Source organism: Pygocentrus nattereri, chromosome 5, assembly GCF_015220715.1.
Source record: "Pygocentrus nattereri isolate fPygNat1 chromosome 5, fPygNat1.pri, whole genome shotgun sequence".
NCBI classification, from domain to species: domain Eukaryota; kingdom Metazoa; phylum Chordata; class Actinopteri; order Characiformes; family Serrasalmidae; genus Pygocentrus; species Pygocentrus nattereri.
In genome coordinates this window covers 45,971,365-45,998,315 of record NC_051215.1, presented here as the reverse complement: position 1 = coordinate 45,998,315, position 26,951 = coordinate 45,971,365, and the positions used below count along the sequence as shown (strand labels likewise).

At 39.2% G+C, this 26,951-nt stretch overlaps 1 protein-coding gene across 2 annotated transcripts in view; it reads left to right on the top strand.

Annotated features, from left to right (window-relative positions):
* Positions 1 to 4,684: 4,684 nt before the first annotated feature.
* Positions 4,685 to 26,951, top strand: part of si:dkey-103j14.5 (isoaspartyl peptidase/L-asparaginase) — a 34,466-nt gene continuing 12,199 nt past the window's right edge. Inside the window, exons 1-5 of one of the 2 annotated variants that reach the window (XM_037538945.1) lie at positions 4,706 to 4,795; positions 5,545 to 5,606; positions 6,379 to 6,606; positions 14,525 to 14,667; positions 20,231 to 20,397. In XM_037538945.1, the coding sequence (XP_037394842.1) occupies positions 6,420 to 6,606; positions 14,525 to 14,667; positions 20,231 to 20,397 (497 nt within the window). In that variant the 5' untranslated portion in view covers positions 4,706 to 4,795; positions 5,545 to 5,606; positions 6,379 to 6,419. Of the gene's footprint in view, positions 4,796 to 5,544; positions 5,607 to 6,378; positions 6,607 to 14,524; positions 14,668 to 20,230; positions 20,398 to 26,951 lie in introns of both variants that reach the window. The other variant, XM_017724575.2, reaches the window with a different exon arrangement.

The window sequence follows — 26,951 nt, the reverse complement described above, 5'->3', positions numbered from 1 at the left end:
CCAAGTCATTTTGTTCAGAGGATTGAATGAATAATTTGCTTTGCAAATTGGTATAAACAAAGTCTGGGTTAACTCGGTGCTGGGGGTCAAATGATGCACAAACACAATGGTCTGTTTCTCTAGACAGAGGTGACGCTTGCTCTGGGACTTGGACTCTGCACCTGCCGATAGAGAATCCCTATTAGTATCAAACCCTTTATCCAAGAAGCTCATATTGAAACACGGCTCTACCAAACGGCAGAATTTTCCCTTCTTGAATGTGAGCATTTTAACCGTCTCTCAATTTGGAGGACAAGTACACTAAAATGAATTTCTAAGATGTGAAATTATGCGCATAACAAAATCTGAATTGAATAACGCAAACCCGTCCCGTTTCTCCTTCAGAGGAGCATGTGTGTGAAATACAGCATTTCAAAGCAATATTACCAAATTAAATGTCATAATTCGGTAGTTTATTCATAATGTTATTTAAATGGAGAGAGGCACATCCCTCCAGGCCCTTGTTTCAATGCTAATAAAAAGCGATTATGTCTATAGGCAAGGAAATATATCAGACTGCTTTATTTCCTGCAATTTATGATCTACTTGGAGTTTCTCACAACAGCATCATAATGAAAAATGCAGTGGTTTATCAAACCCCACTGACAGACTGTGGAATGTAGGGCATCAATATCTTTTTTTTTTTTCCAAGCTACGTTTAGAGTAAGCACTATTGCTCACATCAGGTTTTTTCAGATTATTTTTTTTTGCCTGATAGAATTTATGCATCTAGACTCTAGACAAGTTATTTGTATGTCACCACTTTCTGAAATGCCTGTAAAATAGCTCCACTGATGCAGTTTCCTGAGAGTAAAAACTTGTATAAAGCCTGTCTCCAAGTGGGAGTGTAGCATTTACTGTTATGCTACATTCACAGAGAATGCAATAGTTTTTAGTGGACACAATATGGTCAAAATTTCCATCTGTCTTACATGCTTAAATGCTGAGTGTGAGAAAAAGAGAGTGTGTTTTAGGTACATTAGTATGCAGGGCAGCTCCCAAAGACATCCTTGCTTTTCACAAACCAAAAGAATATTGAATTTTTTGCGAAAAAAAAAAAAGTATCAGTTGCAAAAATGAACTTGCTCTGTGCTACTGTATGGAAGAAAGCCAAAGATGACATATGATGAACAATATTCAAATTCTTGAATTAATTATTTGAGCTAACCCTCCAGCTAATTCATTTAAGATGCGGCGTACATCATGGGTCCATACTGGGCCCCATAATTTTCATTCTTACTGGCTTACTGTATCCATGTACAGAGAGGGTTTATTTGAAATCATTCTGCAACTGTGATTAATGTGGAGGATGAAAAATGATAGATGGCCATGATCAATAAGATGGCAATAAGAGAATACCCTCTGCTTAAATCAATGCTATGACTAGACCCTATTCACCATTATAGCTGGCCATTTTTCTCATTCTGTTGAAGAGAGGGAGGGGGTCCAATAAATTTAATTGCCACAAATGCACAACATACACAATGTTTGTTGGAATATATGCCATTGATCCTGTGGAACAAATGATTCTGGGGTGCAAATGAGTCGGTTAGAGCGGAGCAATACATCACACCGTATATACCTCCTCATACATCACAGGCTATACCTCTCCATACATCACTTGGTGTTGGGATGCAGCGAGTGGTTGGGAGGGTCCGGCATTAGCTCTGCTGCACTGCAGAGGAAATGAGTTCACCGTCACTTTCAGGGACAAACAGCAGCTTGTGTTACCTAACTCATTAGTTGCAAACCACATCTAAATAAAGAATCCATAGTTTAAGTGTTTGATCCCCCAGTTGCCCTCTTAAATGCATAAGGAATATGCAGATCAATGAATAAGGCCTACCAAGAGAAACGCGATGCTTTAATTCATCATTAGTCCTCCGAGATTGTGGTAGTGTGTATCCTCTGGACACTTGACTCCTGGAAGTACCTTTGCTTGCACTTTCCCTTCACTCCAAGCACCTTGTCCTCATCTCTGGGTCTTAAAGTCGAGGTCCAACTCATCAAAGCTTTTTGTGTATGAAAAGATACTGGAATAATCAATGGTCATTGATAATCAATAATCATCAACCTGTCAAAGATTTAAATAATTTCTTTACACCAGAAAGAAAATAGAACCTACATGCTTCAGATTGCTTTTATTGCTAAAGCCAGTCTATTCCAGTGTTCCGTCAGCTTTAATGTCTTTATCCAAGCGTTCGATAGGCATGATAATTCATAAGTATGTGCTATACTGTGAGAAAAATGGGTTACTGTATAGGTTATTTTTAGTCCCCCAATGTACAAACAATAAGATATACTCCCAAAGGTGCAACGTCATCCTTAAGGTTCGTTTACGTACCTGAAATGAACTTTAAAGGCACACTACATTAATTTTCCCAAGGAAAAAAGTGCATATTTATATATTTTCTTTTTTTTTTTTATTTTAACCATTTAAAATCCCAGGTTTATTACATACTGAGGTTTATTAATCAGTAATTACATCGTTCATTTGTGCATTTTTTTGTTCATCAAGGTAAAAACAATGTAAATGTACCCTAAACAGTTCAACAGCGGTTTTAAGGTCCAACTGTTTACCTTAAATACGTTTTTCATAGGTGAAAAGTATGTACTTGTACCTTTTCATAACCTAATGTTTTAAAACCAATAAAATAAAAAGCCTGAAGATGAGACGAGGTGTGTGGGGTCAGTACAACTTACATATATATATATATATACATATAAATTGATATATTATATTATATATATATAAACATATAATTTCAATGAATTATGGCACAGTTATGTCCCCTGACTAAAGGTACTGAGATGTACCCCTGAGGGTCCCGCCCCAGTCACAAGAGGTGTACTGCCCCAGTGACAGTTTACTACCTTTTTCATTCTGAGAGTGTACAGGGATTTCAGTGTAAACTGGCTGAGCTCTTCTTAGGCTATATGCCTGTGAAGTGTATGATCAACATGTGGGCCCGCTGCTGGGCCATTTAAGGGATTCAATTCAGAATTAAAATGAAAAAACCTGGAGTCTTGTATGGAGTCAATGCAACTATTATTATAAAATACTATTGAAATGCAATATGATGGTTGTGTTCATCAATGAAAGGTACTGTAGATGGACCATTGAGGGTGCCTGACAGGTTTGTACACAAGACCTGTTAAAATAATGGTCCTATATTTTGATTATACTCTTAACAGAAACAAAACACAACACTTTCACTAAAAATATTTCACTGAAACCCCTCAAAAATCAAGAGTTCTCTCAAATGTTTCTTTGTATGGAGATTTGTTGGAGAATGCGTTGTTTATGGTTCTACTTAGAACCTTTTTGAAAATGGTTCTATATAGCACCCAAAAAGATTGCGCTATTGGTACGATGTCAAGAACCCACTTTGGTGCTGTGTGGAATAATTTTCAAAACAATTTACAACACATTCTCCATCAGTCTGAAGAACCATTTCACTATGCAAAGTACCATTTTCATGATTCTCTCACACTATGGTTATAAACAGAGCAATTTATTAAAGAACCCTTCAAGAACCATCTTTTTTGAGTGTGTCTGATCAGATTGGTGAGTGTGACAATAATTAAATTTGCAAGCATTTGGCTGACGCTCTTACCCAGAGCGACTTACAGTTTGATTATTTTTACACAGGTAGGCGAAGGTGGTGTTAGGAGTCTTGCCCAAGGACTCTTATTGGTATAGTATAGGGTGCCTGCCAAGGTGGGGATTGAACCCCAGCCTACAGTGTAGAATGCAGATGTGTTAACCACTACACTAACCAACCATTTACTTGTTATTTGTGTGAAATAAACAAAACAAAACCTCTGTACCAAGACGATATGTAAGTACATGCCCATTGTAGAGAATATGTCGATAGGAGTAACATCCCCATCGGCTAAAACGAACACTTTTCAACCCTCTAAGCGTGCATCAAGTCAGGTTATCAGATAGGCCTGCTCAGTTCATACGGCTCCCTCTCTGCCTCTTTCTTCCTCAGTTATGAAATGATCTCAGTGGTCATGCAGGAACTGGTGAGGAATTCATGCTCTCATTTCCACTTCCAATCGATTTGACAGCTGAGACACCACTGTGGTTGGTGAAGATGGTGGAACTGGGCAGCCATAGGTGTTGTGTTTACAAACATGAGAAGGGCTTTATTAGTGCACTGCTGGTTCTATCTACATATCTCTAATATTTCTAGACGTATTCACACAGGCATATTTCTCATTCTCTCTTCAGTGAACTGGTTCAGCTGTTAGGCTTCCCAAATGCACTTATTTCTCACTTAGCAGGATAACTTTATCAAATCTGTCCATAGAAAATACCTACATATTCTATTTAGAAGGTAGAATTTATTGGCAACATATAACAATTTTATTTGCATACAGGCAATAATATCAGAGTAAGGCGGACAATCCTGCTGGGCAGTATTCCCTTCTGGTTAGCCAAAATTTATCCAGAGTAATTTACCCTGAAATTCAAAATACATGACCATGCATGGACCAATCAATGAACAAGTAGCCCGTATTCAAATTTACAGGGTCTTATTGGCTAGAGAACAACTTACGCAATGAGCTGATTGAGAGTCTATTGGTTAGTGAAGCATTTTTATTGGTATGTGAAAGCAGCCTGAGTTCAGAGGTCATATCTTTGACATTACTGCACAGCTGAAATCGTTTGGAGTGGACGCTGAGCAGTTGTTGTGGATTCCCGTGGCAAGTCTAGTCTCGTGGATAGTGGAAACCGTAAAAGGAGGTAAAGAAAAATGAAGTTTGCTTTTGCTTATAAGTTATGTAATCCAGATCAGAATGAGTGAGAGTGGCCGTGGCTGTGGTCTAGACAGCCCAGAGACACAATATCAGGAACTTCGGCTTAGTATCCACATGAATAAAATAAAGAGGAAAACAAACGTTTTCTCAAAGCAGCAATATTTCATCGAGCTCAGGCTCTTCTGAGGGCACAGTGCAGTGTAATGAGTCTCATTCTCACTGTGATGTATTATAATACCTCACACACATTTCTAACGTAATGCATGAATCATTTTTATTTTTTCTGTTTGTTTCCTTTCAGACAACATATTTAGTCTACAGTATGCTGGACATTTGGACAAGGCTTATGAAATGTGTGAGATTTTGAAAAATGAACATGTTTATTATCACCAGTGTTCACTGAATGTACAGCTGCATAAAGGAGTTTCTGAACTATCGGAGTCTTGAATGATTGTGTTTTGTAATGTGTGAGCCTATTACATATTATCAAAGCATAGTTGGCTACACCAAATTCAAATGTCCAGGTCATTAGACACTGAATTTTATCTGAACTTTTTATATGTAGAAATAAATATCTACAATTTCTTTATTTACTTCTTCACTTTGACCTTCTAAAGAGACATACATACATACAAGAACATTTCTGATGTAAAGACAGGATCATTCAGAAACATTGCTTCATTTAGTCTTGGAGGTGGTGAGTGTCCGTCTCTCTGTCTGTCTGTTTTTGTTCAGGACAAGAATAAAAAAAGAAAACATTCTACTAAACGATCAACCGATACAAAGAGTTCCTAAAAGTGAGTGTGCTGGTCTACATGCTTCTGTATAGAGCTAGAATCCCTGGGGAAAAAACTGTCCAGTATAGTGGACCTTTAGAATGAGAACGCTATATATTTAAGTATCCAGTGGGCTGAGATGCACTGGAGCAGCTGCACATGAGATTAAGGTCACTGTGACGGATACTAAGCGTCAGCAAAAGGGGTAGGGGGTATAAAGCTCCCCAGCATTGGGCTGTGGAGCAGTGCAGAGCTCCATCTAGTATATATGGGATGGGTTAAAGAGCCATTTATCATCCAGAACTAATCATCCAACATCAGCAGCTGATCTCACTAATACCCAATTGGCTGAATGCAACCAAATCCCACAGCAGCGTTCCATCATCTAAGCCTTCCCAGACAAGCTGCTACTGCAGCAAACTGGGTACAAGCTTCTTATTAATACCCTTGATTTCAGAAGAAAGTTTGGACAAGCTGGTGTCTACAAACTTTTGGACGTGTGAATTTGTTTAGTTGCTTAGAGAGGGAGGTAATTCTGTAGAATATGAGTGTGGATGAAGAGCAGACCAGGCAGGGCCAAACGAACAGGCCCTCACCTTAATGGAGCAGGTATAAACATGACAGCAGGCTGTCAGCCAGCGTCCTGTAAACAGGGCTTCCGCTGAGTTGAGCTGTGAGAGTTACATTAACCTGTTCTGTCAGTGCTCATCTGAATAATATATTACATATTACATAGCCCAAGGTCAGCGCATGGGAAAGTGTAACCTGGCTGTAATTTCTCTTCCCCTGACAGTGTGGGCTGTTTGTTTATCTGCTTCCTGCTGAAACCTGAGGATGAAGCCTGTGATTGTGGTGCACGGTGGAGCATGGGCCATACCAGATACATTAGCCGAGGCATCTGTGGCTGGGGTGAAGGCTGCCGCTCTGGCAGGGAGCGAGGTTCTGAAGAGAGGGGGCAGAGCGCTGGATGCTGTTGAAGCTGCTGTGAGGATGATGGAGGATGATCTGGTTTTTGATGCCGGTCAGTGGAGCAGACTAGACGTTTAACCTTTTTCAAATACTGATTTTGAACAGTGTTTTGTGCATTGTGCAATGCTTAATCAGCTTGGGCTGGAGGGGGGCTATTCCATGCTTCTCTCTGACCCATTGTTCAAAAGCGAACCTTTTCATTGGCATGTCATTGTGTGACCAGGCCTGATCCTGGAGGTCTGCCACCCTGCAGATTTTAGGTCTAACCCTAATCTAACACTCCTGATCCAGCAGTTGAAAGCTTTCAGGAGCAGGTATAGAGCTGTCATGATCATGAGATTTTAGCTGGCGATTAATCCCCATGTTGTGATATAAACGATTGCGATTAATGGTTTGTGGTTTGCAGCTATTAAAAAAAACAAGCCTACACTCTTCAAAATGATGGAGTTTTTTTTAATAAAACACAGTGGTTCTATGTAGAACAGTCAAAGAACCATTTGCAGGCATAAGGGGTTCTTTGCATGGTGAAATGGTTCTTCAGATTGAAGATATAAGTAGCACCACAAATGGTTCTTCTGTTGTTACAGGATTGACATTATAAAATCAGACCCCTTTTTGTTGCTGTATAGAACCCTTTTAACCATATACAACATGTTTTTCATCTGCAGAATTATGTTTAAGCGAAGCCATTTGTTCTTCACAAGAGTGAAAATATCAGCAAAACACTCCTTCTGCCAGCACACATTCTAAAAACATTAGAATTAACTATATAGCTTACAAATAAACAAATATTATTCAGTGCAGCCAATTCACATTTTGTTTGTCGCAGCATAATATGATTGTAAAATCTAACAATTGTGGAAAATGATTGCAATCAGCTTAAGTAATTGCAGGCATCTCAAACAATTGCTATTAATTCAAGGAATTGCAGTGAGGCGATTATGCAGTAATTGTGACCTTCTCATGCATATCTTAATATTAAAGCCGGGCATGTTAGATCTGATCTCTGGGGTGGTCGATCTTCAAGACTAGGATTAGGCACTCCTGGTGTGTTTTTTGGTAAGAATTATTATCCCTTTCTGTTTCATTAAAATACAAATGCTAACAAAGGCTTTCTGGGTAACACAGTCAGCTCAATGCAACCAAACTCCCTTCACCTCTCCTTAACCAATGAGGTCACTCTCTAAAAGCACTGACAAATAATCATAGCTTGTCTTTTGCCAGGCCTCACCAGTCACAAATGTTTTGCAGTTCAATTTGATCACACTCTTAATAATAAAGTTGCCAGAGAGGATTGATGCCATTGAAGAACCACTTCTGGTTCCCCAAAGAACCCTTCAGCACATGGATCCTTAAGGAACCATTTTTGAAAATGTTTTTAAGGTTAAGTGGGGAAATTCCACCTCCACATTTAACCCATCCGTGAAGTGAAACACCACATACACACTAGGAGGCAGTGAGCACACTTGCCCAGAGTGGTGGGCAGCCCTATCCACAGCACCTAGGGAGCAATTGGGGGTTAGGTGTCTTGCTCAAGAACACATCATGGACTGTCAGCACTGGGGATTGAACTGGCAACCTTCCGGTCACAGGGCCAGTTCCCTAACCTCCACCCCATGACTGCCCTGAAGTTATTTAGTTTAAAAGCTATTTAAAGACGTGTGAATTTATAGAATATAAAAATTCGGTACCCAGTTAAGAGTTTTCTTTCACTCTAACTATTATCTAAAATGTTTCTGAGTAGAATCAACAAGGGTTAACGGACTTGTAAGTGGAACACTTTTTGGTGCTATAGAGAACCGTTTAAAAAGATTCTTAGAAGAACCATTTCCAAGAGGTGTTCTATCATATAGAAGAACCATTTAACCAGGCAAAGAACAACTGATGCATTCAAACGGATCTTTAAATGTTTGGAGTTTGGAATTGAACCATTGTTCTTAGCAACTTTTTTTGAAGAAGCTAGAAATCTTCACTCTTAAAATCAACACCAACACAATTAACACCACTTAGCATTTAGTTTGTGCTGCCTTATTTTTCTAAGGTAAAACTGTCAGTGTCTTCTTTTCCCTTAAGTAAGGTAGTAACCTTTAAAGCTACTTAGCATTTTTTGTGGAGTCAACCTTTAAAACTAATCAAATGGTTCTTTAACCCAGTGGGGTCTGAGGGCATTTTCTTGATTTTTTTCATTAAAGGTACCTGCTTATAGCAGGATACCCATATGTTTCATATTAAAGCTCTCTTTTATCTTTCACGCAGCTTTCCAAAATGAGATGTGTCAATGAGAAAAATCGTTTAAAAAACCTCCACATATTGTAAAGGTTCTATACCGTTTACTTTTTCCTAAAAAAAACGTCCAAGCCAGGAACCATTAGGTTCTTTTATCGTAGACAAAACTGTCAGTGTCTAGTTTTCTCTTTCAGGTAGCAAAGTGACCATTAAAACTGCTCGGCACAGTGTGTCATTAGTGACTTGCTCTCAAGCTGGAACTTGGACTGTGTTTCACTGTACACCCCTGACACTTTGTTGTTAATGATTATCCCGAGAGCAAGGTGAGAGGTTCTTGAGTATTCATCAGATTACAGCGAGCCAGCAGGGACCGAACGAGACACTTCATTAACACAAGCTGCCTGTCAGGGTCTATCTCATTTGTGATGGCTAACTGCCACCATAGGTGAAATGGCAGATCGTCTTCATAGAAGAGCAGCAGAATCAGCACTTCATCAAGGGGGGGATCATTTTATACACTGGAGTAGCCCGAAGCACAGACTGATCAATAGCTGACTAATGCAGTGCTACTTAGAGAGGAGACAGGCACGGCTAGGTGTGAATGAGTGGAGCGCATATTTGGGAAGTAAGATGCTTCTCACTCAGCAAAAGAGATGAATATGAGAGTGTTATGGTGTCTGAATGGATATCTGATTATTCCTTAGCTGTTTCTGTTTGCTGTCCTAGTTGCTTCAAGTGTCACTTTGTTTTTATTGTTCTTCGATGGCCATAGTGAACGTGTGCATATTGTGCACTTACAATCTTGTAGAGATGTTTTTGCTCGAATCTTTTTGCTGCAGAATACAAAATAGGCCTGCACAAAATATTGTTTGTTCGTTTTTATCACAATACTGGCCTTTTTAATGGTGATATAAGCAAGGCTTTCAGTTTCTAATTAAAGGCCATAAAATCCATGCCAAATTGATTTTTTGTGTCAAGAAATCACTTTTTTGTCCTGCATAGATTCAATTACATATTGATCTTAATAAAAATTACCTCATTAAGCATTCATTTTAAATTAAATACAATTTTTTTGTGTGAAAAATAACATTGTCCCCATTATACTGAAGTTGTGACGAGGTGGAACATTTCTTGCAAAATCAACTACCGCTCTCCCTGGTATAAAAGCGTCTCATGTCAGTTTCCTAAAGCTGCACTATGTAGGAAATTTGTAGTACACAACATGCTGAAGAACATTCTGTAACGTCAGTTGTGTTTCAGACCATGCGTGGGACTATATTTTCATTCCCACTTATGCAAGATTTCATCCCGCTCTCGCAGAAATCGGGATCATTTGTCCCACTTCCGCCTGCAACTGATGCATTTTGTCCTGCTCCCGCCCACTAAGTTCCTTCAAGGTGACCTGACATCCAATATTTGACATAGTCTATTCACAAAGACATTATCCTCTTCTGGCAGTCAAGGTCATCAGGCACACTGTGAAGTAATCTCACCATATGCTATTTATTCCCTGTATACACAAAGCAAGAATCAGACCACAGAATGGTTATTTTGGTGTTTTGCTGGGCTCAGCAGCTGTGGGGAGACTAGAGGCTCCATAATCTCTGTAAGCTATGAGAATTTGTGTTGTTCATGTGCTCGGTTGCTTTGCAACTCTTTAGAATGACTTCGTGAAGTTTAATTGTTTTGCTGCTATCACTATACACTCACCGGCCAATTTATTATGTACCTAATAGTGCTAGTAAAAGGTTGGACCCCCTTTTGCCTTCAGAACTGCCTTCATTCTTCATGGCAGACTTTCAGCAAGGTGTTGGAAACATTCCTCAGAGATTCTGGTTGGTTATTTGAGTTCCTGTTGCCTTTCTATCATCTGGAGCCAGTCTGCCCATTCTCCTCTGACCTCTCACATCAACAAGGCATTTTCGTCCACACAACTGACCGCTCACTGGATGTTTCCTCTTTTCTGGGCCGTTCTCTGTAAACCCTAGAGATGGTTGTGCGTGAAAATCCCAGCAGATCAGCAGTTTCTGAAATACTCAGACCAGCCCGTCTGGCACCAACAACCACGCCACGTTCAAAGCCACTTAAATCCCCTTTCTTCCCCATTCTGATGCTCGGTCTGCACTTCAGCAAGTTGTCTTGACCACCTCTACAGCCTAAATGCATTGAGTTGCAGCCATGTGATTGGCTGATTAGCTATTTGTGTTAACAAGCAATTGAACAAGTGGCTGGTGAGTGTATATACATGATTAAGTGATTGTTCTACTTTATTTACTTTATTTAGTTCTGCTATTTTCATCATGCCTTCATCATGTGACATAAATACATATTATAAAGACATATGGGAGACAAAAACTCCCACAAGGTCTGATCCAACGCCGTTATTTCAGACGTTACAGGGAGACTTGCAGCATGTTTTTCCCCTCTGCCCTCAGTAATGCTACTTTTTTAGTTTAAACAAAAAAATTCTTACTACAGCTTTAAAAGTAAATGACATGACCTTTCTGTGGACATTCATAAATAGCTGTTTATTCTGTCTGTTTTGTGTGACAGGGTGGATATGTTATACTCGATGCAACTCATAAAAGCAGAAAACAATAAATTATCAATGTTAAATAAAAACAAATTTTTAAAACTTGCTCCCCTGAAGGCTGATGGGATATCACATACTCTTCATGATGCCACATCATGAGACAGTACATTATTTTTATGCCTAATGTGTAATGGAGCGGAAAGCAAAATTCAAGGACACAGATAAATTGTTTCATTTTTCTTGAAATTAATGTTTTTATATTTTATGTTAATGTGGAAACAGATATACATTTTAGCATGACAAAGGTTTGATGTTCAACTTTTATTAAGTAACATATGTGAGACGGAACTTCATTGGCTGCCCTAAGCAACATGCTCTTAATAAGATTATGAATACATACCTTTTTAGATTTTTTTAACCCAAAGCTCACACAGAGTGCACTAAATGAACACATGAAACATACTAGTATATTTCCTGTACTTTTAATTAGCCAGATATTACTTGCAGTATGAGCAGCATTATTTGCTCCTTAATTGGTCAAACTGACATTTTAAAGTTTCAGTTTTAAATAACTTGCCTATTTTAGTGACATGAATCATATAAAGTGCTACATAGAAAGTAAGAGGCAACTGGCTATTCAGCACATTGAGTCAAGCATAACTATGCTATGGCATTTAGCTAGAGGTTTAACAGCATTCAAATACATTCAGATAGCTACTTTACAGTATTTATGATATAAAATTGCCACTCAGATCTGCTGATTCTGATCTTGGTTGATTCTGATTGTGCATCTCTAATTAGCCCCTTTTTTCATCCCTTATACACTGCATCAGACACGCACTCAAATTTATGGACACTTTTTCATTGAATGACTCAGTGTTTTCATCATGCTGTGAGCATCCTGTTGAAAAGAGTAGTTGCTACACAGTTGCAGTCCCACCTGGAAGCAGATAATTTATATGAGCCTTTTCGTCTGTATGTAGCTATTCAGAATAATAAATCTTCTATGGCATCTTTCACTAAGGGTGTTCCACAGGGCTCAATTTTAGGTCCATTGCTCTTCACTATTTACATTTTGCCACTTGGCCAAATAATATGCCTTCATGGTTTAAGTTTTCAATGTTATGCAGATGACACTCAGATCTATGTTAGCATTAGCCCTGTTCAGACTACACCACCATCTGACTATCCATGACATAAAGTGATGGATGAGTTTGAACTTTTTAAAACTGAATGCTAGCAAAACTGAGTTGCTTTTAATTGGCTCTAAGTCACTGATATCTAGCTCATCTGTCCTTGGCATCAATATAGATGGGACTCTAGTAACACCTTCTCCCCACCTCCACAACCTTGGAGTTATCTTTGACCCTACACTCTATTTTGACATCCACATAAATTCTATTGTTAAGACAGCATTTTTCCATCTTCGCAATATTTCTCGTCTCCGACCATTTCTCAGTCAAGCTGATGTAGAAACTCTTGTGCATGCATTAGCGACATCACGACTGGACGACTGTCAAAACCCTCACTAAGGCTACAGAATGTTCAAAATGTGGCTGCTAGGACCATCACCCTTTCATAAAACAATGACCACATCACCTCTGTCCTTCACAGTCTTCACTGGTTGCCCATTACATTCCGTATTCTGTACAGAGTTCTCCTTTTAACATATAAAGCTCTGCACAGCCTGGCTCCTCAATACTTGACAGAGCTTCTTCATCTAGATGTCCCATCCCGTACTTTGAGATCGCAAAATCTAGGCCTCCTTCATGTTCCTTCATGAAACTGACTTCTATGGGTGGTTGATCATTTCCTGTAGCAGCTCCCAAGTTATGGAATACTCTCCCACAGTCTATTCGGGATGCAACCTCTCTGTCTTCATTCAAATCTCTGTTAAAGACGTACTTGTTTTCACTGTGTTTTCATTGTTCTGTTTATACTTGAATGTTTAACTGTATTGCCTTTTGTTTAATGTGTTGTTGTTTGATGTGTTGATGTTCTTTGATTGTAAAGCGTCCTTGAGCAGGGAAAGGCGCTATGTAAATAAAAGTAATGATGATAATGATGATCCTGACAAATTTGTGTCATCTAGCCAACGTAAATCATTTTAGTCAAAATAAAGCTGGCTTGTCTTTAAATGTCACATTAATGGTTGACCAGTACAGTTTGAATATTTAGGATATATATATGATATATAGGATATATAGGATATATATATATATATATATATATATATATATATATATATATATATATATATATATATATATATATATATATAGTACCCACTTAGGGGTGGGTAGTATAACGATATCTTATCGTTATTGTGATAAATTATGCCACAGTATGCTTTTCTGAGCATTTCATGGATATCAATAAAAAGAACACTGATTAATTACATATTTCATTACAGATTGATCATAATTAGGCCTATTTAAGTTGCAGTGCAGTTTGTAAAACTGTAAATAAACATAGTTGTAGGCTTAGTATTACTACTATTTACTTTTTGTGTCTCTACAGGTTCAATTTTGTCTGTTCTAACTTATTAAATCTCTGAAAAAGATGCATATTGTGTATCATAAAAATGTTTTAGAAATGAATAGTATTTTTTTTCCATATCACCCACCCCTAATCGCAACCACAAAAAGCAGAGGTTTAGTCACCATGTGGCATTTTGGCCATATTGTGTAGTTCTAGCAGAAAATCAGCCTTCAAGATCTGGCGCTCTCGATTTAGGCTTTCAGTGAGTGAACATACAGCAATGTTCCTGAACCATCCTCTTCACACTTCAGTCATTTCACACATACTACTTTTGGGCACTTCTCTCTCCTTAATCATTTCTGTAGAAATGCTATTTTGCCGCAGTAAGTTGACCAAGCTCTGAACAGGGAGACTACAAGCGTGAGACGGAGGATCCAGCCAGATTCCACCCGGATGATAGTAGTTAGACTTATTTCTCCCAGCATGCTTCCATTGGCTGAGTATGTCCACTCTCACACCAAGTGTTGTGAAGTTTTGGAGTAGAGTCCCTTATCAAGGTTAAAGGTCAAACTTTCCTCCCCCTGTGAGAAAATGTGCGTGGAGAGAGGGGTACGAGATGGAGCCTGCTGGAAGAATGCAGCAGGTGGAGGGGGGGCAGGGGGAGAGCAGTCATTCTCTTCAGCGTGATACTGTAAGAGTCTCCCGCGGTGCTGCCGCTGTGTTGCTGCAGGTCATGGAGCCGTGCTGAATACTGATGGAGAAGTGGAGCTGGACGCCATCATCATGGAGGGAGAAACACTGGCTGCCGGAGCTGTTTCCTCAGTGAGAAACATTGGCAATCCTGTTAGCCTCGCCCGTGCCGTGATGGAAAAGGTGCAACTTCCACCATTTCTACCCTTTCATGATTCTTCTGGTTCTTTGATGGATTAGCTGTTGTGTGACGCATTTGCCCTATTGATCAAGCTGAACTCACAGTTTCAGTTTCATGTAATTGTATTCACTCTTTCTTCTGTTGGATGTAGGACTGTGCAATATATAGTTTGTTAAAGAGCGATTCCACATATTTTACAAAATGTCTGTGTAATTAAGCAGTTTTATATACAGTGATGCATAAACAACCATTGAGAGTGGTTTAATGTGAAATGTTTTGTTGAAATTGACCAAGATTTCTCTATAGTGGTGGTGAAAGGAACCTGGTGTTACAATGCTGGCAATGCAAATATAGCTGTTTCATTTGTTATTCAAAATGACCAGTGAACTTACATGTCTTCTGAGTTATTATATGTAATGTTGGAAATGATAAAATAGTGGTAAGTCTGAAATAACTTTTCTTTGGGTGATATTTTCATTTCATTCATTATTGTTCATTTGTGCCGACTGCAACACCCTCAGTTACATCACTGTGCCATCCAGATGTACAAGCTTTGAGATAGGATGGGACCATTTCAGCTCACTCCCACTTTTCATAAAGACTCAGTCAGAGACCGCCTCAGTCAGAGACTGCCTCGGTCAGAGACCGCCTCAGTCAGAGACGGCCTCAGTCAGAGACCACCTCAGTCAGAGAACGCCTCAGTCAGAGACGGCCTCAGTCAGAGACCACCTCAGTCAGAGAACGCCTCAGTCAGAGACGGCCTCAGTCAGAGAACGCCTCAGTCAGAGACGGCCTCAGTCAGAGAACGCCTCAGTCAGAGACCGCCTCAGTCAGAGACCGCCTCTACCAGTGCAGTTTCTAAAGCTTTACCATCCAGTCTTCAAACAGAGATCCTCTTAGCTTTTATTTGGTATTTATTTTGGTATTTGGTATTTAGTAATTGTATTTTAATAATACAATTATTAAATTGTAAATACTGTTTGACCAGAGGAGGACGGGTCTCCCCTTGTGAGTCTTGGTTCCTCCCAAGGTTTCTTCCTCCAGACTGAGGGAGTTTTTCCTTGTCACCGTCGCCTCTGGCTCGCTCACTGGGGGATATATGATGTAACTGTGTGTTTTCAAACTTCTGTAAAACAGCTTTGTTTCAACATTGTTGTAAAAAGCGCTATACAAATAAACTTGACTTGACTTATTTTGCTTTATGAAACCCTGCATTTACCACCACTATGAACAATTCTGACTATAATTTTCTCCACAATGGAGCATCATTTACATTAAACCACTCTGAATGGCTTTGTTTGCTTAATGACTGAGCAGAATTTTTGGGCAAAAAATGGGAATACCTGTGCAGTTCTGATATCACAGAGGACTGTAATGTGGAAATGAGCCACTAAGAAACCTTTCCTTTTATCAATTATGTGCATCTTGACTGATAACAGACTGAGGGGATGGATGAATCAGTGCATTCATACGATCCAACAAACTTTGGTGAATTTTTGGTCAAAATAAATGTATTCTTTCCAGGCCGACCTTTAATCCTCTCATCTCAAGGTTCGCCAGCATGTTTTAATATATTGTATGACATACAATGATCGGAATTTGTTGCAGTATAATCACAATATAATATTTATTCCTTCTCATGCAGCCATTTATTATAAACCTCACTGGCATGTATGTCTGGCTCTGATATCTGCTTAGGCTGATTTGCCTGCTGTATTTCACCATGGAAATGTGGAATTATAAGAATCAGCACTTGATGTCCTACCAGTTACCTATTATATGAAAGCCTTCTTTGGAGATCCTGTCCAGATGCTGCTGAACAAAGTTAGACAACATGAATGAAACACACAGCGGATCAGCCTACATTTCTTAAACATACGTCAATGTTTCCCAAGAAGCCTGGCATTTAGATCAGAAGCTAGAATATCACAACTCTTCCTGGCTCCTTAAAGTTAAGATGTTATTTCATCTGCAGCTTGGAGATGACAGTCAGAGGGAGATCAATGCTGGCTGATTTTCAGATTGATTTCAATCAGCACTCTTTGTAATAGTGAAAATGGAAGTCTTATAATATGAATTTGCTCAGATGGAGCTCAATGATTCAAGCCATCCAATGTGCAGCTCTTCTCTTCTCTTTTTTCAGACAGCTTTGTAAGAGAAACGTGTCTTTAGCAAGTCGGCCCTAGCTCATTTCAGCAATTCTGAGAGAATCGAGCAGGGGAATGTAAAGGTCTCTTGTACTAACAGTAAGGAATTGTCGACTCAAATGTGGAAGCGATTTGAGTGGTGTGGCCAATGGGTGTCTGACTTAAGATGTTCTACTTAAGGAGTTTTCTTGTTTCCATTAAAAACAAAACATATAGGTGATCCAGTTATTGTGATATTTCGTGGCATTTTCAGGGCATCTGTTGTGAAATGAAAGAAACATTTAAAAAAAAAAACTCATTTTAAGCTCAGGGAAGACAGCAGAGAGCTCATTAACAGGAGACTAACAGCATGTCATTCTGCAATAGCTTTTGCCTTGATTTATTCATCAGACTAAGACGCTCAATGTATCTGACAGAGTTTATAATTACTTGTTACAAATAGCAGATTTCTCTCGCAGCAGCATAAATTCCACATCAATCTTTATTTATGAAAGTCAATAACAGAAGAATTAGTCAAAAATTAGAGCACTAGGATCATTAATTTTTATCCTGTGTCTCAGGAATGTTGTACCTGTTTCAGTGATTTTTCTCCTGATGTCTTTTTTGGTGCTGATTAGGATTCTGTTATTGAAATGTTTGTCAATAGAACCTCTATGAAGTGGTTTTCACACCTCTTATACACCAATTTCACCTTCCAAGGCTGCAGACACAGGGGAAACACAAAAAGCCCAGATTACATGAGAATTGATTTGGTACAGCACCTGTCTTGACTGCCCCAGAAGACCTTGGCCTTACCAGGGATTGGCAGGTCTGTATAATAGGCAGTATTAAAAATTCATCAGACCGTGATCAATGCAGCGATCGAGCTTCAGTGACCTCATGCTCTTGCCTATGATCTAAAATGCACTACATCTGACACAGAAAAATGACATTAATAACCACTTTAATATTTAAAAGTTCACCAAGCTGGACTTCATCTGTCTCCATTTTATTTCAAACTCGGATCTAAATAGGACATTGAAAATTATATTCTTTGGTATTATGGCAGTGTCGGTGCTATGGCAGTGCATTCCTTTGCGTGCCAAATACATGCATCTACATGCATATCGCTGTTGTCGAAATGTTGTCGTATCTCTAAAATAGGAACTTTACAGGAGAAGGAAAAAACCTGCTTTAATTTTAATGTAAGTCAATGGAACCAGACGTCTTTCCAAGTCATTTTGGGCCGTCTCCTTTCATCCATGCATCATGAAACTTACACACAATGTAAAAGTTTGGTTTGCATGCCGTAAATCAATAAGTACACAATGCATTTTTACAGTCACTTGGGTTTGTTACCATGTTAGCTGAGTTAAGCATGGGCAGCCAGTTGTTTTGTGCTCCAGTGTTGAAGGATGCCCTCCAAAAATGATCAGCACCCCATTCTTGGCATCATTTTTAAATGAATGTAATCATATTTGCATGCACTTAAAACCCATTTCTGCCATGGTGAGGCAATCACAGGGAAAAACGTAAAGGTCTCTGTGCTGCATGTTCTCTTAAGGGAGTTTTCCGTAATGCTTTATATGTATATATCTAAAATACTAGTTTTATAGTTCTCTTTAGATGCTTTCTAGATCTTTAACTTACATTACGAGTTTCACCAGATAGTTTATTACAATTTGAACTTCAGTAGATAATCTGTAGGAGGCTATAGCACAGGGGTGTCCAGTCTTATCCACAGAGGGCCGGTGTGGCTGCAGGTTTTCATGCCAAGTGAGCTTGAGTTCACCTGATTCCACTTATTTAGATAGATAGATAGATAGATAGATAGATAGATAGATAGATAGATAGATAGATAGATAGATAGATAGATAGATAGATAGATAGATAGATAGATAGATAGATAGATAGATAGATAGATAGATACTTTATTGATCCTGAAGGAAATTTAGGCATCCAGCAGCAACAACACAATACAGTAGGAAACATATTTGACATCTATCAAACACAGAACAATAGAAAATATATAAGGGTATAAGAACTTTTACCCTTTTATAAGAATTTTATAAGAATTTAATCAGCATCTTCAGCAGTTGATCATGTGAGTCCCTGCCCTGTTGGAATGTAAACCTGCAGCCACACCGGCCCTTTGTGGATAAGTTTGGACACCCCTGCTATAGCAGAAGGTGAGACCGAATTGACTAATATTTTAGTCAATTAAAATATGCCTTTATAGCTCAGTAAAGAGAGCAGAAAGCTCAGTTAACCATCACTGGGTACAGACCTGTGTTGTTTTTTGCCGCAGTGGTGAAGCTTGTGGAGTCACAAAATGACTGGCACTCATTATCAGCACATTTTAAAATGAATATTATCGTGTTTACATGTACCTACAAAAAGTCCTCTTTGTTGTTCATCAGCTTGGTGTTACACTCACAGTGTGAGAGAGACTTTGAAGTAAAATGTGCAAATGCTCAAATGATGGATTTGGATATGGATTTTCATATCCATGGAAAAACATGGATATGGATATTCTTTTCTGTGACGAAGTACTTAAGGTTTAGAGTGCTCTTATTTTGAGCTTACAATCAAACTGATATAGAAGAAAGAACAAACATTTCAGAGCCTTCTTTTCTCAGATTACCACTGTTTCTGGAAGACTCTTGAGATCTTTTTTTGCCGTTTGTATTTGTCATTGGGCATTAGGTGGCAACAACGGGAAATACAAGTGAAGAAAAAAAGTCCCTCGGTAGGCTTTTCAAAGAGTCTCGCTGCACTTATTTTGTGAATACTGACCTTCAGTCGAGATTCACAGCAATAGTGATGATACAGCTATGAAATTACCTGCATAGTTGACCATGAGTTGAAGTGCACATCATCCATTTTTTTGGGGTCATTTGCAGAGTTCTGATCTGCTGCTCATTATCCGAGCACCAGCCGTAGGTGCCGTGTTTTTCAGTCGGCTTGTATCAGCAAGAATGCTGGCAATTGCTTCATTTGATGTGATTTGATAGCTCCCTCCAAGCCGTACACTAGGCCACTAAAGCCCGCAGCTTGGGAATGTACAGACAAGGTAGACTGAACCGCAGCTGTGACTCAAGAGCTAATTGGAGCTGTTAGCATGCTGAGTGCGCAGGTCAAGGTGGTACATCAGTCTTATTTGTCTGTTCAGGTGATGAGGTTTGAAAGCCGGAGCTGACTTTTACAAAACCTTGTCTTGCTGCAGTCTAGGTAATTACATCACACGGAACAGCTTGCAGAATAGTGATGGCATTTTCTGGGAAATGTCGTTATTCAATTATAACACATATAGCAGTTAAAATGTTTGAAACACTTTAGATAAATGTCATGTGTCTATGTATTTTCTTTTGCTCTTTGACGTTTTAGATCATTACTGATGTTTTCTTGTTTTTTTGTGTTTTAATTTTTGTTTATTCAGACTGATCATGTCATGTTGACAGGCAGAGGGGCAAACCTGTTTGCAGAAAGCATCGGGGTGCCTACACTGCCCACAGACGCACTGGTGACAGAGGAGGAGAGGAAAGAATGGGAACATCGTTATAAGAGATATACTGTTGGTGTCAAAGAGCTCTTTAACTCACAATGGTAGGTACTTGGCCATCTTAAATTATGCCATTTCAGCTTGTTGTCGTGGTACTGACCTGTGTCAATGAATTACAGTAACATTGCTAGGGTTAAAGGGTAGTGTTAGTGTAACGCTGGGGAGCGATAAGGCGGACTCATGTGCTGAGAAAAGCAAGATTTAATTGGGGCAAATTCAGGGTTGTAGTCCAAACAGTCCAGGGTCATTGAGCCAACACGGATTGATCAATAGGCAGACATGATAAACAAGAATCAGACAACCCGAGAACATACAGCCATCAAACAAAGACCAACATCCATTGGGTAGAGGGAGGACAACAAATTGTAAACATACAAGCAAACAAAAATTACAAGGGGGAATAAAGGAGGAAAGAAAATGGTACAAATTGGGAGAAAAATAAATAAATAAATAAATAATAATAATAAATAAAAGAATGCAAATACAATACATGAAAAGGAAAAGAGAAAATAAAAATTATTATATTTGTACCCTCAGAGAATGAATTGAGCTTTAGCTATTTGTTACACCTGCCACATAAATTTAGTTTTGTGTGTGTGTGTGTGTGTGTGTATGTGTGTGTGTGTGTGTGTGTGTGTGTGTGTGTGTGTGTGTGTGTGAGACCTGGAACATTCGGGTAGAGGCACTATAGGTCGGTCTAAAAGCCGTTGGAAGTTAAGGTGGCTGTAGAATGCTGTTAAGTGTTGACCATGTTTTTCCGTCTTCCTGAGATCCGTGTTTGCGAGATGCTGAGATTTTTCCATTGCTATGTGTTCTATTAGAAGGTTTTTCCGCTGATTGATGGTGATCTTTTTTCTTGTTTTCCAGTTTGTCAGAATAGTCATTTTAGCAATGGTTAGCGCCACCAAGAGAATTCTGTTTTCTTCCTTGTTTAGATTCACTGATGATGTGTCGCCTAACAGACAGAGTGATGGGGGTGGGGAGATGGGCTGTTTTAACTATGGAGTTAGTTGATTTATAACAAGTTTTATAACAAGAAGTTACTGACTGGTGTGCAGTACCACAAAGCATGTATGTAATTGTCAGGAGTGTTTAGTGAACAGTGCTTCAGATTTCAGACTCTATTATTCCCATGTTATTGAGTCTTTGCCCAGTGTAGTGAACCCTGTGAATGACCTTATATTGTATGAGGTGGAGGTTAGTATTGTTAATCATTCTAAATGTGTTTTCAAGAATGTTTGTCCAGAGGTCAGTAGAGGGAATAACCAAGAGATCTTCTTCCCACTTTTTCTTTGGTACATAAATTGTTTGGTATAACTCAGATAGGAATTTATACAGTTTAGATAATATTTTTTTTTTGAGGAGATGTTTAGGAATTCTGAAATTAGTGGACTTTTGAAATTAGTGGATTTTTAGATATCTTTTTTGTTTTTAATTTTTGAGTTTAATATGGATCTAAGTGATGATATTCTAGATACTCTCAATGCCGTATACTTGGATTAGATGCGAAATGGTTACAAAGTTTTTTATTCTGTAGATTGTGATGTAAGTGTGTAATACCTTTGTCTTTCCATTTATGTAAAGTTGTTGTGTTTTTAGTGGCAGGAAAGTTGGGGTTGTACCATATGGGTGAATGTTTGGAGGGTGAAATTATAGCGTCAGTGATCTTGTGCAGTTTCCATCAAGCTGTCAGTGTTATATAAAAGGAAAAATACAACGGAGAGCAAATAACTCAAATTGAAAGCAAAAAAAACCAAAAAAACCAAGAATACAGAAGCAGGATTTGGTTTTAGCGGTACACAGTAACAGACCGCAGTGCGTTTTGTTGTTCTGAGTACAGCCTAGGATGTTACAGATATATTTTACAGGGTGTGTGGGTCATTGTGGGATCATGCATACATCTTGGATATCTAGAGAGGTAGAGAGATTTTCCACTGTATAAGTGTGTGTTTGTGAGAAAGAGAGAAAGAGAGAGAAAGAAAGAGAGAAAGAGAGAGAGAGAGAGAGAAAGAAAGAGAGAGAGAGAGAGAGAGAGAGAGAGAGAGAGAGGGAGAACGGGATCAGGAACAGATTTCTCCGTCTGTCCAGTATTTCCCATGGAAACTGGTCATTGATCCTGAAGTCTGTGCCTCGGAATTCTCTGCCTTTGTGTTTCTAGTGTTCAACTTTAGGGCCGATGGGTCGCATTCAATTGTTTATCTATTTTTTCCCGCCTAATCAGTGCGCAGGGTGAAATGTGATAGATGAGGCCAATTCCGGTGAGATTTTGAGTTTAGTGATCATGAAATCCTGTAGGAGATCTTTGTGGTTTTCCTTTGTGTGTTCGGAATGCCAGAAAAGACAATGTCTCATACTGCGCATCTGTAAATCCAAGATTGTTTCTTTCATTTGTTTGTTGTCTTTGATGACAGATATTTGGGTGGTGGTTTCACTGACGGTCTGCTGCAGTGTTTTGCTTTCTTTAGTTAGAGTCAGGATTTGTTCCTGGCTGAACTCTAAACTTTCACGGATTGCTTGGAATTCTTTGTGAAGCATTTTGACTAGGGATAGTTTCGCATCTAGTGCTGTTAATGGAGAGCAGGATAGGACTGACCTCTGTGCAGCAGCCTGGTGAAGTTGGCTCTTCTGTGTCTCCAGGTGAGCTGGGTGGTCAGGGTCGCTTACCGGTGGGTGTTTGGAGCTGTTGACCTTTATTTTTATCTTCTTTGTTGGGAGTGGTGGCACATTAACAGAATTCTTAACGTACCCCGACAAAAAAAGTTGCACGGCATGAAATCTGGTGATGCTGATGACCTTTTTCGTTGACCTGTTGGTACTAATGACGAATGCTCTGAGCTGTTGGAGGTTCACTGCTATACTGACAGAAACTCTATGACCCCCTCTTTCAATTGGTATGTGATTGGTACCTAGGCGCCTCACGATTCTAAAAATATGGTGTTTTGAAATCAAATTAATCTTTTTGAATCATTATGTATTTATTATATTAGCCTTGATTCAACCTGTAAATCCATTTGCTTAGTTTTTTTCAGTAGCTCATATGGAATCACAATATAAAAAAAATGAAGATGTTAATATAGTCTAGACTTTATGATAAACTATTATTGTTTACTCTAGTTTCTGAGAGAGAACTCTTTGTAAGACATTTTGTTCAATAAGCATTTTAGGTCAGCCCAGTGGTGGATCAGTTTATCACGCAGTGCTGCGTATATGTTTATTTTTAGCCCTCTTTGAACCTATTTTGTTTGACAGATTTGAATTGGCCTTGCATTCTTAACCTGTCCCATTTAGATACTTTCATGTATAGTTCTTCTTTTATCAATGGGAGTTGCTTTAGGGCCCTTGTAAGGTTCTGTGGTCAACAGGCCTGCCAGTGTGTTGGCTTCTTCAGACGTGAATGGCCTAGGAGAAGCCCAGTGACCCTGTTCTGCCTCGCAGCAATGAGCTGCACCTGTGCTGGGGCTCAAGGCTTTCCCAGCGGCCTTAAGGCTCTGCAGCCACTCCCGCAGAGTTGCTCCAGTCTGTCACCTCTGCTTCCCTGTGCCAAGAACTGAGGAGTGGGGGAGGCTGGGCCGAGGCAAGGTGTAACCCCAGCCCCGCTGGGAGCCGGTAAAAATAGTGCCGTGGGGGTGCTAAGTGACAGCTGGCTGAGCTACGGCCTTTCATCCTGCCCTGCCGCCGCACCTTCATTATTGATGGCCTCCCTGCACTCAGCCACACACCACTGTCAGTGAGCTCTTTATACGAAGCCCTTGGAACGCAATTACCCTCCACCCTTCATTTAGGATGATTATACAGCAGCTCCCACTGCCCAGTCTGCCTGACCCTGCTCATATATAACACCAGGCTGCATGTGACAGCGCTCACAAAGGGCGGGGAGCCAAATTAAAACACACACTGATTTAAATGCAGTTATAATTAAAGTCACTGCCCTGTTTCCGAGGTCAAAAAGTGGAGTCAAATACACTGTACTATGTTTGCCAATCGTTCATTGCACTTCGCTTAGTGGAGTAAGCATTTGTGTGGCCAGTACGGCCTGACTAATCTTGTGGTGGAGACCGATACCAATTTTAAGGGGCTAAAAATTCCAATAACTGATAATAAACCTGTGACTAGGCTTAATCTCTGTGTGGGAAACCAGCTCTAATAGTTTTGGTAAAACATGGCTTTTGGACTTGGTCTTGTCTCGGTCTTGGACAGTGTCCTCAAGACCAGTTGAGTGCAGTGCCTCCATCTAAAGTGATTAAAAGCAGAACTTTTTTCTGTTACTGAATTCAATGAAACTTTCAGATAGAATAAAATAGTGCTTTGTGTTCAAATCTGTTTACTGCCTGATGAAGATCGTATTGGTCCTTTCCATTATGACTTAGCTGGGTATCATTTGTTTGTTGATGATCAATCATTCCAGAATACAGACATTCCCTGAGGGCAGATCAGAATGTTGTTATTACTTATTATTATGTTTTTCTTTAATGATAAAAATGGATACATATTGGTTGGTTTATGTTCAGTTGACTTTAGGTAGTGATTCTGAGTGACGTGTCCACGTCTCTGTCTTAACTCTGAATAGACTCTAGTGGTCTTGACACTGATGTCTTTACCCACTACTTTGTGGGTACATTCTAATCCCACATGGAACAAGCAATATAATACAACCCCAATTCCAGGGAAGTTGGGACGTTGCGTAAAACATAAATAAAAACAGAATACGATGATTTGCAAATCCTTTTCAACCTATATTCAATTGAATACACTATGAATACAAGATATTTAATGTTCAAACAGATGAATTTTATTGTTTTTTGTAAATATTCACTCATTTTGAATTTGATGCCTGCAACACATTCCAAAGAAGTTGGGACAGGGGCGTGTTTACCACTGTGTTACATCACCTTTCCTTTTAACAACACTCAATAAGCGTTTGGGAACTGAGGACACTAATTGTTGAAACTTTGTAGGTGGAATTCTTTCCCATTCTTGCTTGATGTACAACTTCAGTTGTTCAACACTCCGGGGTCTCCGTTCCCAAAATCCCTAAATTCCTTGCAGTTGCACATTGAGAAACGTTGTGCTTAAACTGTTGGACTATTTGCTCATGCAGTTGTTCACAAAGTGGTGAACCTCGCCCCGTCCTTGCTTGTGAATGACTGAGCCTTTCAGGGATGCTCCCTTTATACCCAATCATGACACTCCCCTGTTTCCAATTAACCTGTTCACCTGTGGAACGTTCCAAACAGGTGTTTTTTGAGCATTCCTCAACTTTCCCAGTCTTTTGTTGCCCCTGTCCCAACTTCTTTGGAACGTGTTGCAGGCATCAAATTCAAAATGAGTGAATATTTGCAAAAAACAATATTTTATTTATTTAAGTTTATCCATTCGAACATTAAATATATTGTCTTTGTAGTGTATTCAATTGAATATAGGCTGAAAAGAATTTTCAAATCATCGTATTCTGTTTTTATTTATGTTTTACACGATGTCCCAACTTCATTGGAACTGGGGTTGTAGAACCATCAAAGCTATACCATGGTCCATAATGTCCATGTATACTATAAATGAGTTAATAATTTCCCAGAGGAAGCGTATGTACATATTTATAACTTTTTTTAACGTAGAAAAATAAGTCTGGGATCAAAACAAGAAACTCAATACAACAAAAATGTAACTGCAGTGGAATATGATACAATTGTGTTCCACCACTGTTCCACATTTGTACCCTGAAAGGTACTGATTTTTCAGAGTGTACAGTCAATCAATAGTTGTTAGGGTTAATAGCTGTAAGTTAATTACACTGAAGTGTTAATCACTTTGTCACATTTTGTCACCTACAGTTTTACCATGACTGCTCTATAAATTATATAAACTATAAAAATTCTACCTTAGAACACAATTTTCCCATGATGCACAGAGTTTGGAGCAAAGTCTGACCACCTGTGGCTCAGGATAGATAAGGAACAGCTCTGTAATTTGAATGTCTGCATGCCCCATTAGGTTGTTTATGGATATTAAAAGATTTACTGCATAATTCTGTGATTACCTGAAAGTGTGAAATACAGTCCATCATCAGGCAGCTTTAAAATGCAGTTTTCACCTGAGCTGCTGAGCTAGATCTAGCCATCACTGGTGCAATCAAGCGCCTGTCAAAAGTGATTGATGCTCCGCTTCAGAAGCCTGACAAGTGATTCCTCGCCACCTGCTTCAGACAAATATTCTTCATAAAGAGTTTGTTTGCTCTCCTTTTTCTCCCAAAGAGCATTCCGCTTCCTAATTTCACCTTGGATTGTCCTTCATGTTGCTTGGTCATAACATGCACTTGTCTTGCGATGCACAAACAATAGCACAGTCATTAAAGAGTGACATTTCTTTTTTTGGGTGTTTTGACTCTGTTCTTCAGCACAAACATTGAAACAATAACTTTGAGTTTGAGGTGCAAGATGTCCTTTAATTTAAGAGTCTTGTTCATCTGTATCAGGCAAATTATGTAGAAACCGTAGCTGTTTTTTATATATACTGCTGAGCATAGCAGTTGCAAACAGCTCAGCAGACCATGAGAGACCATATGAGTGGATGATAGAAGAGTACTTTCATGATGAAAAGCTGT